The sequence below is a fragment of the Geotrypetes seraphini genome, chromosome 6 (genome assembly GCF_902459505.1).
Source record: "Geotrypetes seraphini chromosome 6, aGeoSer1.1, whole genome shotgun sequence".
Lineage (NCBI taxonomy): Eukaryota > Metazoa > Chordata > Amphibia > Gymnophiona > Dermophiidae > Geotrypetes > Geotrypetes seraphini.
In genome coordinates this window covers 135,919,764-135,933,325 of record NC_047089.1, presented here as the reverse complement: position 1 = coordinate 135,933,325, position 13,562 = coordinate 135,919,764, and the positions used below count along the sequence as shown (strand labels likewise).

The 13,562-nt window shown below is 43.1% G+C and overlaps 1 protein-coding gene across 13 annotated transcripts in view; it reads right to left on the bottom strand.

Moving 5' to 3' along the window:
• ABCC4 (ATP binding cassette subfamily C member 4) overlaps window positions 1-13,562 on the bottom strand; it is a 627,262-nt gene that overhangs the window by 437,799 nt on the left and 175,901 nt on the right. For 12 of the 13 annotated variants that reach the window (XR_004539971.1, XM_033950379.1, XM_033950383.1 and 9 more), the window contains 3 exons: window positions 2,820-3,011; window positions 1,831-1,925; window positions 1,397-1,483 (listed from right to left, as the gene is read on the bottom strand). Coding sequence is in view for 12 of the 13 variants with exons in the window: in XM_033950379.1 (XP_033806270.1) it covers window positions 1,397-1,483; window positions 1,831-1,925; window positions 2,820-3,011 (374 nt within the window). In the remaining variant the exon portion in view is untranslated. The remainder of the gene's footprint in view (window positions 1-1,396; window positions 1,484-1,830; window positions 1,926-2,819; window positions 3,012-13,562) is intronic. The other variant, XM_033950382.1, reaches the window with a different exon arrangement.

The window sequence follows — 13,562 nt, the reverse complement described above, 5'->3', positions numbered from 1 at the left end:
ATGAGTTTACACACTATAGACGTGAGACTCACTGGTCTGTAGTTTGCTGTCTCTGTCCTGCAGCCCTTTTTGTGGAGTGGGATTACGTTGGCGGTTTTCCAGTCCAAGGGGACCCTTCCTGTGCTTAGGGAAAGATTGAAAAGAACAGATAATGGTTCTGCCAGGACTTCCCTTAACTCCCTGAGCATTCTGGGGTGTAGGTTATCCGGTCCCATGGCTTTGTTTACCTTGAGTCTTGATAGTTCGTCATAGACGCTACTGGGCGTAAATTCAAAATCTTGAAACGGGTCTTTCTGGTTATCTCCCGTCTGCAGCTGTGGACCAGCTCCCGGCGCTTCGCGGATGAACACTGAACAGAAGTATTTGTTTAGTAGTTCTGCCTTCTCAGAATCTGATTCCGCAAAGTTACCGTCCGATTGCTTCAGGCGTACTATCCCATCTTTGTTTCTTTTCCTGTCACTAATATAGCTGAAGAAAGATTTATCCCCTTTCTTAATTTTCCGTGCTAGCTCTTCCTCCATTCGGAGTTTGGCTTCTCTGACTGCTGTTTTGACAGCTTTAGATCTGTCTAGATAGTCCTCTTTCGCCCCATCTCTGCCTAAATGTTTGTAGGTGATAAATGCGTCTTTTTTCTGTTTAACTAGGTCTGAAATTTCTTTACTGAACCATTGGGGTCTTTTGTTTCTCCTGCGTTTACTTACTGTCTTTATGTATCGGTCTGTTGCTTCGTGTAGGATGGACTTCAGAGACGACCACATATCCTCCACATTGTCAGAAATTGCTTGTTTATGTAGCTCCTGATGGACAAAATCTCCCATGCGGTTGAAGTCTGTGCCTCTAAAGTTGAGAACCCTTGTTGCTGTGTTTGTCTTAGGGAAACCTTTCTTGAGGTTGAGCCATACCATATTATGGTCGCTGGAGGCCAGTGTGTCTCCTACTGAGACTTCCGTGACGCTATCTCCGTTGGTGAGAACTAGGTCTTTTAATGCCTGGTCCCTGGTGGGCTCCAATACCAATTGCTTGATACGTGCACCCTTTATGGAGGTTAATATTCTTTTGCTGCTACCCGTAGTCGCGGAGAGTGTGTTCCAATCTGCATCTGGCATGTTGAAGTCTCCTAGCAATACTGATCACAAACTTTTGAAAATACACTTTCTGAAAATATGTTTAATGGCTGCTAAAATAAACATGATTAAAATTAGATATGTGGGTTCAGTAGCTATGTATTTTGATTAATATGTCTAAGGCTACTTATTAGTTCCATTCTTTAATGATCAAAGAGTTATTGATTGTACAACTCAAGTGACAAAACACAAGATAAGTCATTTCCAATCAAAACCTCAAATTTTCAGTGTATATAAAGTAAAATTAAAAGGTAAGAAAGCAAATAACATACTTTTCAAATAAATGCCTTCCAACCTCAGCATCAACTGCACTGAGTGGATCATCCAGGAGATAGATATCAGCATCTTGGTAGACAGCTCTGAAGGACAAATAAGCCATGTGAAGAGACAAACCTTAGTTCAATACAGAACAAGTTAATCATCATAACCTATTAATAAGAAGGCTCCAGGACTCTGAGCACAAATTCTGCTGTCACAGGGACTGAAAATAAATCACATGGGCAGGTTAGCACCAATTACCAAAATAGATTGAAAAAATTCTACATTTTAATCAAACACTTCAGGCCATGCATTTAGGAGGATTACTGCTCCTGGTCAGACCTCATCTCAAGGCAAATCTCCCTTTTCTAAATAGAAAGGTATGACATCAACATATACCTCAGCCCAGCACTTCACCCTAAACACTGATGAGAATGCATTAATGCACCTAGCAAGGTTCACTCGTGCCCTCTGCCCACCACTTAGTGTAACTCCACGGTCACCAATCATAGTCAGATCACCATCTTCTAGCCGCTGTATGTCCTGTAATACAAAAGAAAGCAATGCTTGTACTTTTCAGTTTAAATGGAGTATCTTAAAATCAAAGCCTTTTATTAATATCATGCAACTCTAGTGCATTTCAGATTTTTACTGTGGTTATTGCCAGGGCAACAGATAAAATGTGCAGAAGTGATGTCCAATGGACAGAGCACAAATCAGTGGCACAATAACATGACAATTACCAAATTACTCAAATAAAACCGAGGTAACCTTTTTCCCTCACAAAAAGGTTGGCTCGAATATAAACCAGGGATTTAATATTCAAGTGTCTTGCCTGACTGCACTCAAACACCACTCCCTCCCCTGTCTGGCTCTGCACCCTGTCCCCCCTCCCTCCCTGTCCTGTGCCCTTCCCCTCCCGATACCTACCAGGCCTCTACTGGGCCTGCTGTAAGACCTGGTGGTCCAGCAGTGGGCCGGAACAGGAGGGAGCCCTCCTGCCTCCTGTCCCAGCCAACTCTAAAAACCTTTACCTCCCTCCCACCTATCCTGCGTACCTTTGAAATCCCTCGCGCCTAATGGTCATCTTGAACTTCTTTTACCTCCCTCATGACTCTCCTGTGTACTTTTAAAATTCCTGGTGGTCCAGTGATTCTCAAACCTGTCCAGGGAAAACCCTAGCTAGTCAGGTTTTCAGGATAGCCACGATGAATATGCATGAGATAGATCTGCATACCAATCTCATGAATATTTATTCTAGACATTATGAAAACCTGACTAGCTAGGGTTCTCCCAAGGACAGATTTGAGAATCACTACTATAAGTGATTACAAAGCAATTCCAAGCCCTTTGGAGTTGCTGAGTAGCACTTTAGCACACTCTGGCCTTGAACCAAACCTCACTAGTTTTGAATTGTAGAAAGAGAGAGCCACTTACTTTCTTAAGCGCACAAGCTCTTAACACTTTTTCATATCTTTCTCTCACGTACTCCTTTCCAAATAATATATTGCTTCTCACAGTGCCTGAAAACACCCAAGGCTGCTGTGAAACATAGCCAATTCTTCCTCGGATATCCACAAAGCCCGAGACTTTGGGTAGCTCACCAAGTATGGCACTCAGAAGAGAAGACTACAAAAAGATTTTTAAAAATTAATTGTACATCACCAACTACTTCTGAAGAACAGGTGAAGGGGTAATTCTATGAACCTGGCACCAATATTTACATACCTATTGCACACATAAATGTTGAGAATACTAGTACCGTGTTTCCCCGAAAATAAGACCTACCCCGAAATTAAGCCCTAACATAATTTTCAGGGTAGGTCTTAATATAAGCCCTACCCCCGAAAATAATCCCTAGTCGCCGGCAGCAGCAGCAGCGGTTCCCCCCCTGCCGACCCATCTCTCCCTCCCATCCGAACCGCGAGACAGAAAGAAATACCTTATAACAAACCGGAAGTGTTGGCAGCAATCTAGACAGGCTGCTTCGCGGCCTGGGCTGTTCCTCTGCTGCATTGCTGATGATGTCATCAGTGATGCGGCAGAGGAACGCCCAGGCCGCGAAGCAGCCTGTCTAGATTGCTGCCGACGCTGCCGGTTTGTTATAATGTATTTCTTTCTGTCTCGCAGTTCGGATGGACGGGAGAGCTGGGTCAGCATGGGGAGGGACGAGAGGGGGGTGCGTGGCAGCAACAGGGAGGATAGAAAGATACTACACAGGGGGATGGGAGGAAGGAAGGGATAGAAGCTGCAAGGGATGGAAGGAAGGGCTAGAAGTTGCAAGGGTTCTGCTGCACAAGGGATGGGAGGGAGAGAGAGAAAGATACTGCATAAGGTGATGGGTGAGAGGGGAGGAAAGGTGCTATACATGTGAGGGAGAGAAAGGAAATATGCAGAATTGGGGGTAGATGAGAGGAAAGAAGAGATGATCATTTTACATGAAAAAAATAAGACATCCCTGAAAATAAGATATATATACAGTACTGTGTTTTGGAGCCAAAACACAATATATATGTGCACATGTATGTTTATCCCAGCAAACTACCCAAGTGCTGTTTTATAAATATGCGACTATTCAGCAGAGTGTGCATTTGCAAAGGAGGCATACAAATGAACTGAGCAACAGCAAGAAACGGGCAGAGATCCTACTTATGTACGCACACCCAAATTCTGTATATGGCACCTAAGGTTCTCCGCACGCATCAATGCGCATAGTCGATGTACATGCACAACTTAATTGCCCTAATTGGTGCTAAGTAGTAATTAACATCTCATAATTGATGCTAATTGGCATTAATTAAAAGTTATGCTTACAACTTAAATTGCAATTCCATAAAATTTTTGCACCAGTTACATGGCATGAATTTAAAAAGGGGGTATGGCAATGGGCAGATCATGGACATTCCTAAAAGTTATGCACATTCTTATAGAATATATCCGATGCACGCACAACTAAGGCGCAGGCATTTAGGCCTGGTTTTAGCTGGCTTAAATGGACACACCTAAGTTATGTGACGCACACAGACACTAAGCATGATTCGGTACAAGCACCTTGTAGAATGGTGCTAAGCACCATTCTAGTCAGCACCAATTTCTTGTGTGCTATATACAGAATCAGGCCCACAATTTACAAAGCACTGTAAGTTACATGAATTCCCGCCATATTTAGGCATCCACACTTACACTGGCTCCATCTCTATGGCCATAGGAGCCAACTTTTCAAAATGATTAGGGGTGCTCAACTTGTCACTAATTACCTTATCTACAAAAAAGAAATTAAAGCATGGTGGATTGTCAACACAATTGGTCAGGCTGTCTTTACAATGAAGAGTACAGTAGGTGATGCCACACAGGGAGGACTTATGGTTAAAAGAAATGCTAGGTGTAGTACTACAAGTCCCATCAGTCTCTCTTTCTCCCCAACCCCAACTCATTGCCACAATTTAACATCCTACTCCCAAGCCCATCTATACCACACATAGCCATTCAGTCTACCCTGGTCCATCTATACCAGAGGTCTCAAACTCGCAGCCCCACGAGTGCTATTTTGCAGCCTGCGGTCTTGTACCCGATCTCACACACTGGGCAGGAAGAGAGGCTCTGGCATCAGCCTCAGCTGACTTGCAACTTCCTACTGCCATTGCATATGCTAGGACTCCTGCCTTCACGTATCCAGCAGATATGTGAAGGCAGGAGTCGCGGCATACGCGACAGCTACAGGAAGTTGCAAGTCAGCTGATGCCTGCGCTGGAGCCTCTCTTCCTGTCCAGTGTGCAAGATTGCCTACAAGACTGCGGCCAAAATACAGGTACTGCTGGACAAGGGGAGGAGGGGAGGAAGGAATGGAGAAAGAATTACTGCTTGATAAGGGAAGCAGGGAAGGGAGAAAGGGTTACTGCTGGACAAGGGGAGCAGGGAAGGGAGAAAAGGTTACTGCTGGACAAGGGGAGCAGGGAAGAGAGGAAGGGTTTCTGCTGGACAAGGGGAGCAGGGAAGGGAGAAGGGGTACTGCCGTTGTCCAGGAAAGGAGAAGAAGTGCTGCTGGTCCTGGCAGAAAGGGAGGGAAAGGTGCTAAACACTGGAGGGGAGGGTGAGATGGTGCATGGGGAGAGAGCATATTGGATTGGGGGGTGGGAAGGAGGGATGCCACTGAGGCAAGAACAGAGAGAGAAAGTGTGCAGAAGGCAGAAAGTGTTGGACTCATGGAGAGGGCAAGATGGATGGGGAGAGCAGAAAGGAAGGAGAAATGTTACACTGGGGAAGGGGGAGAGAGCAGAGAGTGAAAAGTTGGACTCATGGAGGGAGAGAGAGAGAGATGTTTGGTTGAGGGAAGGAACATAAGAATTGTCGCTGCTGGGTCAGACCAGTGGTCCATCGTGCCCAGCAGTCTGCTCACGCAGCGGCCCCCGGGTCAAAGACCAGTGCTATAAAATGAGTCCAGCCTCACCTGTGTAAATCCCAGAGGAGAAGCATGCAGGAGGAAGAGAGAAAAAAAAATGTTGGACTGGTGTAAAGGAGAGAGAAATGTTGGATTGGAAGGGGGGCCAGAAAAGAGGAAGGGAAGGGAGATGGACTGCAGGGGGCAGAAAGGAGGAAGGGAAATGTAGCAGAAAAGGCAGCTGTACGATGATCACAATATAAATACAAGAAATGGAGAGGAAAGCGAGTGCCAGAAAAGTTAGAACCTTACTTTCCCATCTGCCAGATGATTGGGATCCAGACAAATGGGATGGGGATATTTGGGATTCAAATTCTAATACCAGTGAGGAGGATATATTTGTTGAAGGAGAGCAGGCATAAAGTTTAGAAGCAAAGCCTGTGAGGAGACGAAGATTACAGGAAAATCTGCAAACAGGAGAAAATCTGACTAGAAATGATGTTATGGAGGACTTTACTCAAGAGAAAGTCATGGATATTATGGCATGCTTTACACAGCAGCCAGGGGAACCACTAATACAATGGGTAATTTGGGTGCAGGAGCTGGGCACAGCAGGGATTATGTTGGATGCACAGACACTCCCAAATTGTTCGAATTAGTCAAGAAGCAGCAGTACAAGATGCGTTACGGGAGGATCCCAATCCTACAAATTACAACCAATGGACTTTATTAGAGGTAATTGGTAAGGGAGTCACGAGGCAATATACACTTGAATCTGATTGGCCCTCAAATGATAAAATTTGGTATACATTAAAAGATGCTCAAATGAGAATTAAGGAGGAGGCTATGAAGGTAGCCTTAGTAATAGGTCACGCTGACACATATATGTCATTACCTTTTACAGAATCCATATATTGTTGCAACTACAGGGGAGTCCTGTGGCCCACCCAATCCATCAATCGAAAGGGATTCCCGATTGTGAGGACTGGTGTCTGAGGCTATGGTGATGTTTTTCAATTTTTAGATTATATATATATATAATTTTTAGATTTTATATATATATATATATATATATTTTGTGGCGGGGCCAGGGATAAGCCTAGCGCTGGCAACCCGGCTCCCGCCCAGGCACAGGACGGAGCGCTCCCTGGAGGACTCCCGCTGGATAATCCTAGTAGAAAGTACAATACACTGCTCACTTTGTAAAGTTCAGATTTTTCTTTTTATTATCTAATCTAATCTAATCTAAACCTTAAGTTTATATACCGCATCATCTCCATGAGAATGGAGCTCGACACGGTTTACAAGAACTTAAAATAGTGGGTAGAGAAGAAGAAAAAGGATTACATGAACTTATGTGTAGAAAGGGGGAGAGAAAGGAGGGAAGGATAGAGCTACAATTTGCTGAAAAGCCAGGTTTTCAGTTTTTTGTGGAATAACTGAAGGGAGCTCAGGTTCTGCAGCGGGGTGATGAGGTCGACTTGAAACTGAGTGGACTTGAAACAAACAATACATCAGCAATGCTTCTCCTTTATAAGAGAGTCCAGACTGCTGTTCAGGCAGATAAACCAAAAATAAACAAAAACGTTTTTTTTCTTCAGTTTCACCAATTGTGCCTGTGGATACTTCAGGAAGCTTTTCCCACCTGACCCACCTGAAGTACAATGTCCCCACTACCCTTATGCTCCTGGGGTAGGGGCTGGGGAACCATCCACCCTTTCCTGACTGGTTTAAGTCCCCACCCAAAAGTTCCCCTATTCAGGGCTATGTAATGTCAGGTCACTGAATTCCCATTCAGGCTTTTCTCGGAGGTTAATTAGGGTTCCCACCTCCTTCACTCTCTCTGCAAGGCCTATCTCTCGGGCTCTAATTGACACATTCACACTTCCTTACAGTCCTGCCTAAGGGAGAAAGAACGCTGCACAGAAAGATGTTAACTTTCATTCCCCTCCCCCATTCATTACCTTATTGACTGTAGTTAGATAGGAGATCCCAGGCTGCCAGACTGCACCCCATTTCACTTCCTTCAGAGACCTCTATCTCTGTCTCCATTAGGGACTCCCCGCTCTCTGAGGCTGGATAGGAATTCTCTTCAGGGGCAGCTACCGGCCAGCCCTGCTCTGGAAGCCTTTCTCCTCCCTTGAGCTTCTGCCTGGGAGCCAGAAGTTTGTTAATTCGTGAGGGCTGTAGGACAGAAAACTCCTAGCTGTTTCTTTCCCGCTCTGCACGGCACGTCTCTCTCTTGCAGTTCCTGAGTTCCCCTGAGTGTTCCCAGGTGTGTTGGTTTTATGCTGCAGGCTCGTTCCCACTCTCCCTCTGGGTTCGTCTGGCCTGTCAGCTCTGCCCCTTTCCTTAACCCTTCCTGGGCCAGTTTTCTTCACCAGAGGTTTTACTGGAGAACTGCCCAAGGAATTATAAAAGTGATTATAGTGCCCTAAATCAGGTATTGTGGTTTCTGCCCTCCTCTCTCTGTCTTGCCCTGCCTGTTGGCTCTTTACAGTAGGAACAGAGTTAATGGGCAGCTTCCTGGGCTTAGGAATAGGAACAGCCCTTTGCATGGCAGGGTTTAAAACCGGGTTTAAACCAGTGACAGGAGCTTCCCTGTCACAATATCTCAGTATAATAAAGGGTCTTTGTCTATGCATTTATATTGTCTGTGTGCTTTTCCGAGTGTCACTGATCATTCCTTTTTACAGAAATAAGTGGTGGAACAGTCTGGAACTGGTTTCAAGGTTTTTTGAAGAAAAGATTATCAAGTGATTTGTGACGGTAACTATTCTCATTCATGAAGCAATCAATCTGGTGTGCCCCAAGGTTCTTCGCTATCGCCTACCTTATTCAACTTCTACATTTCCTCTTTAGGACATTTATTATAGAGTTAAAATGTAAAATTTTATATATACGCAGATGACATTTCTATTTTAATCCCTCTAAATAATTTTACCACTGAAATTTTAAACCAGATATCTTCTCTATTATGACTCAGATAGAATAGTGGACAATTAATTTCAAACTGAAACTCAATACGGAAAAGACCAAACTTTTCTTGGCTAGTCCCAATGACAAAATAATAAACTCATTGTTTCATCTTAATGGTCATGACTACCCGATTATTAAATCTATCAAAATTATGGGAGTCACACTAGACCAAAGAACAAAAGGAATTGACCCCAAAATATCCACAAAGAAGAAAATCCAGAGAAAACAAAAAAAATTCTGTGGAGTGACGATGTTCCTAAATGGACTTTATTTGAAAGTGTCAAAGTTCCAAAGTCACACTAGAGCGACATTTAACACTAGCAGAACACACGAACTTAGTGGTACAAAAATGCTTTTTTACTTTGTGGAAATTAAGAACCATAAAAAATATTTTGATCCTTTATCGTTCAGACTATTGGTGCAGGCATTAGTTTTATCTATTTTAGACTTTTGTAACATTATCTATTTAGGAGCATCCAAAAAAATTCTAAGGAAATTAAGGATAATTCAGAATACAGCTGTTTGATTGATTTTTGGTTTAAAAAAGAATGACCATATTAGTCCATATTATCATTTACTTCATTGGCTGCCTTTGGAGGCAAGAGTATTCAAAATTTCCTGTATCTGCTTTAAGCTGATATCGGGATTGTCTCCAGCTTACCTTTTTCCTCCTTTTGTGTTGCATAGACCAGCAAGAGAAACTAGAAACTTCTACTTATTTGCTTATCTAAAAATTAATGGGTGTAGATAGGACTCTAGCATTTCAAGCTGGTAGGCAACAATCTTGGTTAGGTAAATGTATTCAGCAAGCTATGTTATCCTATTGCTGTTTTCAGAAAATAATTAAGGCCACTTTGTTCGATAAGTTTATTACTTAGTGAGTTTTATTATTGAAATTCTATTTTATAAATATTTGTATTTTTTTACTGTATTATTGTATTTCGCTGATTGTCCAGCTCTTTTTAGTGTAAACCGCCTAGAACTTTTGGTTATGGTGGTATAAAAGAATAAAGTTATTATTATCACATGCATGTGGCATCACCGTGTTGCATCCGTGCATGCGCAGATGCCCTCCAGATGTGACCCCGAGTTCAAAGCTTTTCAAAACCCGGAACAAAGTGCTGGGTTTTGAAAAGTCATCCAGACGCCTGGACAGTCCTCTAAAAAGAGGACATGTCTGGGTAAATCTGGAAATCTGGTAACCCTACCCTTTCCCCTCTTTCTCTGGCACACATTATATGGAAGGATGTGGAGATGGCATACCACTATAGCAGTATGCCCTCATTTATTGTGACCTGCATAGCGAAATCGGTCACAAATCCCAAAAGCTGGGAGGGCTTAGTAACTGAAAAGTGCTGGGAGGGCTTAGTAACTGAGCCAAAAGGAAAACCAAACCAAGAATGCCATAACCTCTTCCAAACTCTACCCATCCCTCCTGTAATCTCTTCCTGCTGCTGCCAATCCTGTCATGCTACTTCTTTAGTACAATACAGCATAATGAGCCCACTTGGTCCTTAACACCACTGTCTCTCATAAGATGTAATAAGGGAATGATTGTTTTATTTTTGTGAAAAAGATGAGATGGTATTACTCTCTTCCCCTTTCAATTTAAGACTCAATCACAGGTCTCTGTATTTCATAGCTGTCAAAGAAAAGCAATTTTAAAGATTTTTTTTTCCCAAGATTATGATATAAAATACTGGCATAATCTCCTCCTGCTCCTCCATGTCTTTCCAGTAAAACAACATATTAAATTCTGGAAGAGAAGGGCATAATATAACTATTGTCTACCTTTGATCCAGCCCAGTGAGCACAGAAATCTTTACTAAAACCTTAAACAATTTTCCAGCCTTTGTATCCATAGTTTAACTACAGTAATCCATCTCTACGTGTTCTTGGGTTTTTCTCTGTCCTCATGCTCTATCTTTTAAGGATTCTCTTCCAGTCTGCCTCCCATAACATTATCATTTATTTTTCCTCCATGTATATTTGTCTTTCTATGGCTTCTCTCATCTCACTTTCTTCTAGTCTTACTCCATCCTCCACTTCCCACCCTTTTCTCACCACCATGAATTGCCCCTACCCCCACTTTCCCTCAGGCTGCTATTTCCCGTATACCTACACAGTTAATCACCATCTCTTTTTGACTTCAGCTTGTATTCCCTCTGCCTGACCTTCCGTTCTTCCAGATCATGTCTCCTTCTGCTAGCAACCTTAAACCACAGAGTTCATGCTCTCTTCATGAATTCTTCACACCTTCGCATCCTGTTTCTACTCCTCTTCCACAGCTCCAGTCCAGGCCCTGTTTCCATCACCTAGTCTTTCTTCCCTTTACAACTCCTTTGTGCCTCTTCCAGTATTTCACAGCAGTAATCCCTTTCCATTCACTTCACCCCTTCCTTACTCCCTTTATTCATCTCCCAGTATCTTTGTCTTTTTTAACTGCTATAGTTATTACTTTGGCAACATAGGTATAATTGTCATGTCAATAAAGTTATCTGAATCTGCCTGCTCCTTTGGTCATTGTCAGTCTGCTGTACTTGCCTTACCCATTGGCAGCTGCTAGGCTACAATTTCCTGCCCTGCAGTCTACTGGACAAACACCAGCCAACAGGCTGCAGGGGGAAGCAGGAACAATAGCTAGGATACAGAAGCACTTCCGTCCTATGATTTCTGTATGTTTGCAGCATAGAGCTTGCTATTCTAGATCTGAAAACTTACAGGGAAGAATATTGGGGTAGGGGGGGGGCTTAGTGAGCTGGTGCTTAGTATACGGCTGCTGTGAAGACACCTAAATGTTAGGTGTGTCAATACCAGGTTATGCTAATACTCTATAATGAAATATACTCTAATACTCTATATATACTAATACTATGCTCTATGCTAATACTCTATAATGAAAACCAGGCATCTTATGTCTTATTAAAGAACAGGGGTGTCAAACTCAGGCCCCAGGGTAATTAAAAAGAAAATACCCTGTTCCTTCCTTCATCTCATTGACCACCATCTCTCTCCCAGCTTCCCGGTCTCATCTTCAAAGCAGCCTGCACAGGATCGCCGGTCGGCAGTAGCGATCCTAGCAGGTTGCCGTAGCCTCCGCAGCACATTCCCTCTACCACTGTCCTGTAGGTCAGAGGATGAGTGGGACTGTGGCAGAGGGAATGTGCTGCGGAGGCTGACAGCAGCCTGCTAGGATCGCTACAGCTGACTGGTGATCCTCTGCAGGCTGCTTTGAAGATGAGACTGGGAAGGCCGGAGCAAGCTAGAAAGAAGAGGGAAAACATGAAGGCCTTCTGGGGGGTGGACCCTGGTGTAGAAGTACATGGAGGGAGGGAAGGTGGGGTCTAAAGAGATGTGCATATGCCAGACTGAGGGTGGGGGAGGGGAAGAAAGATGGTGGACAATGGGATGGAGGGAGGCAAGGAATAGAAAGGGAGAGAGTTTGGACACAAGGGATGGTTTGGAGGGGGGATAGAGATACTGGATAGGAGGGTAGTTGGGAACAGAAAGGGAGAGAAGTTGGACACAAGGGATGGTTTGGAGGGGGGATAGCGATACTGGATAGGAGGATAGTTGGGAATAGAAAGGGAGAGATGGTGGACCCTGGGGTGGTGGGGAATGAGGGAGAGATGCTGGATGAAAGGGTAGTTAAGAAAAGAAGAGATGGTAGATCTGGGGATGGTGGGGTCCATCGTTGCAGCTGCGGAGATGGAGATGAAAAAAAAGGAAAGATGCCAGACTTCTGGGGGAGGGAAGGGAAACAGAAGGGGAGGACAGAGATGGAAGATGGATGGTTAGCACCGAGAAAGAAGGAAACGACAAATGGGCAGGAGACCCTGGCAAGCGAGTTATCAGAAGACAACCAGAGCCTGGGACCAACATTATTTGAATAATGACCAAACAAAAGGTAGAAAAATAATTTTATTTTCTGTTTTGTGATTACAATATGTCAGATTTGAAATGTGTATCCTGCCAGAGCTGGTGTTAGACAGCAAGCGTGAACTAGGACCTAAAAGAGAGAGGAAAAGTCCTTTTTATTTATTTTGTTTACATCACAGAGCCAGTGTGGGGTTGGAGAGGTTGTAACCTTATACTTCTACTAAAACTAAGGGGTCCTTTTATTAAGGTGTGCATTTAGCGTGTGGTAATCTTTAGCATACCTTAATAAAAGGTCCCTAAGTATCTTAATAAAAAATTCAGTCCACGACTTAGCCTAAGTTTTAGATTTTGGCCCCTTATGTAATTGTGTTTGACACCCCTGTTATAGAATAAGCTTCTACCTGTAGGGGTATTTCCTGGATCACCTTTGTGGGCCTGAGGCCTAACTTAAACTGTAAATCATAAGGCAGTGGTCTCCAGTGCATAAGTGCATAAGGCCATGGGCAGGTCAAATGTCATATTTAGATGCATGTGTACTTTTAGTAGTATGACAAATCTACTCATGTTCAGAGAATTGTGGAAACTACATCAAAGTTTCACTAAAACGCAAAACGGTACATGGTGAAATAACAATTTAAAAATAATAAACAGAACAAAACAGTATTTCTACTTTGCCAAGAAACTGTCTCAGTTTTTGAGTCATGCAATTTGAACCATTGCCCAACAAAATATCTGAATCATTCAAAAGATTTTCCATTGTGCTATCAAAACTAAGAAACAGACTAACTGCAAACAAACAGTCTCTTAAATGAATATACAAGATGAATTATTAAATGATTTGCTACACTGAAACAATATGCAGATAGAGATATCTAATTAATAATATTTGCTAAAGTTGATAAGCAACAGTTAAGTAAGTGTAAATATATCCTATTTGTGTTGTA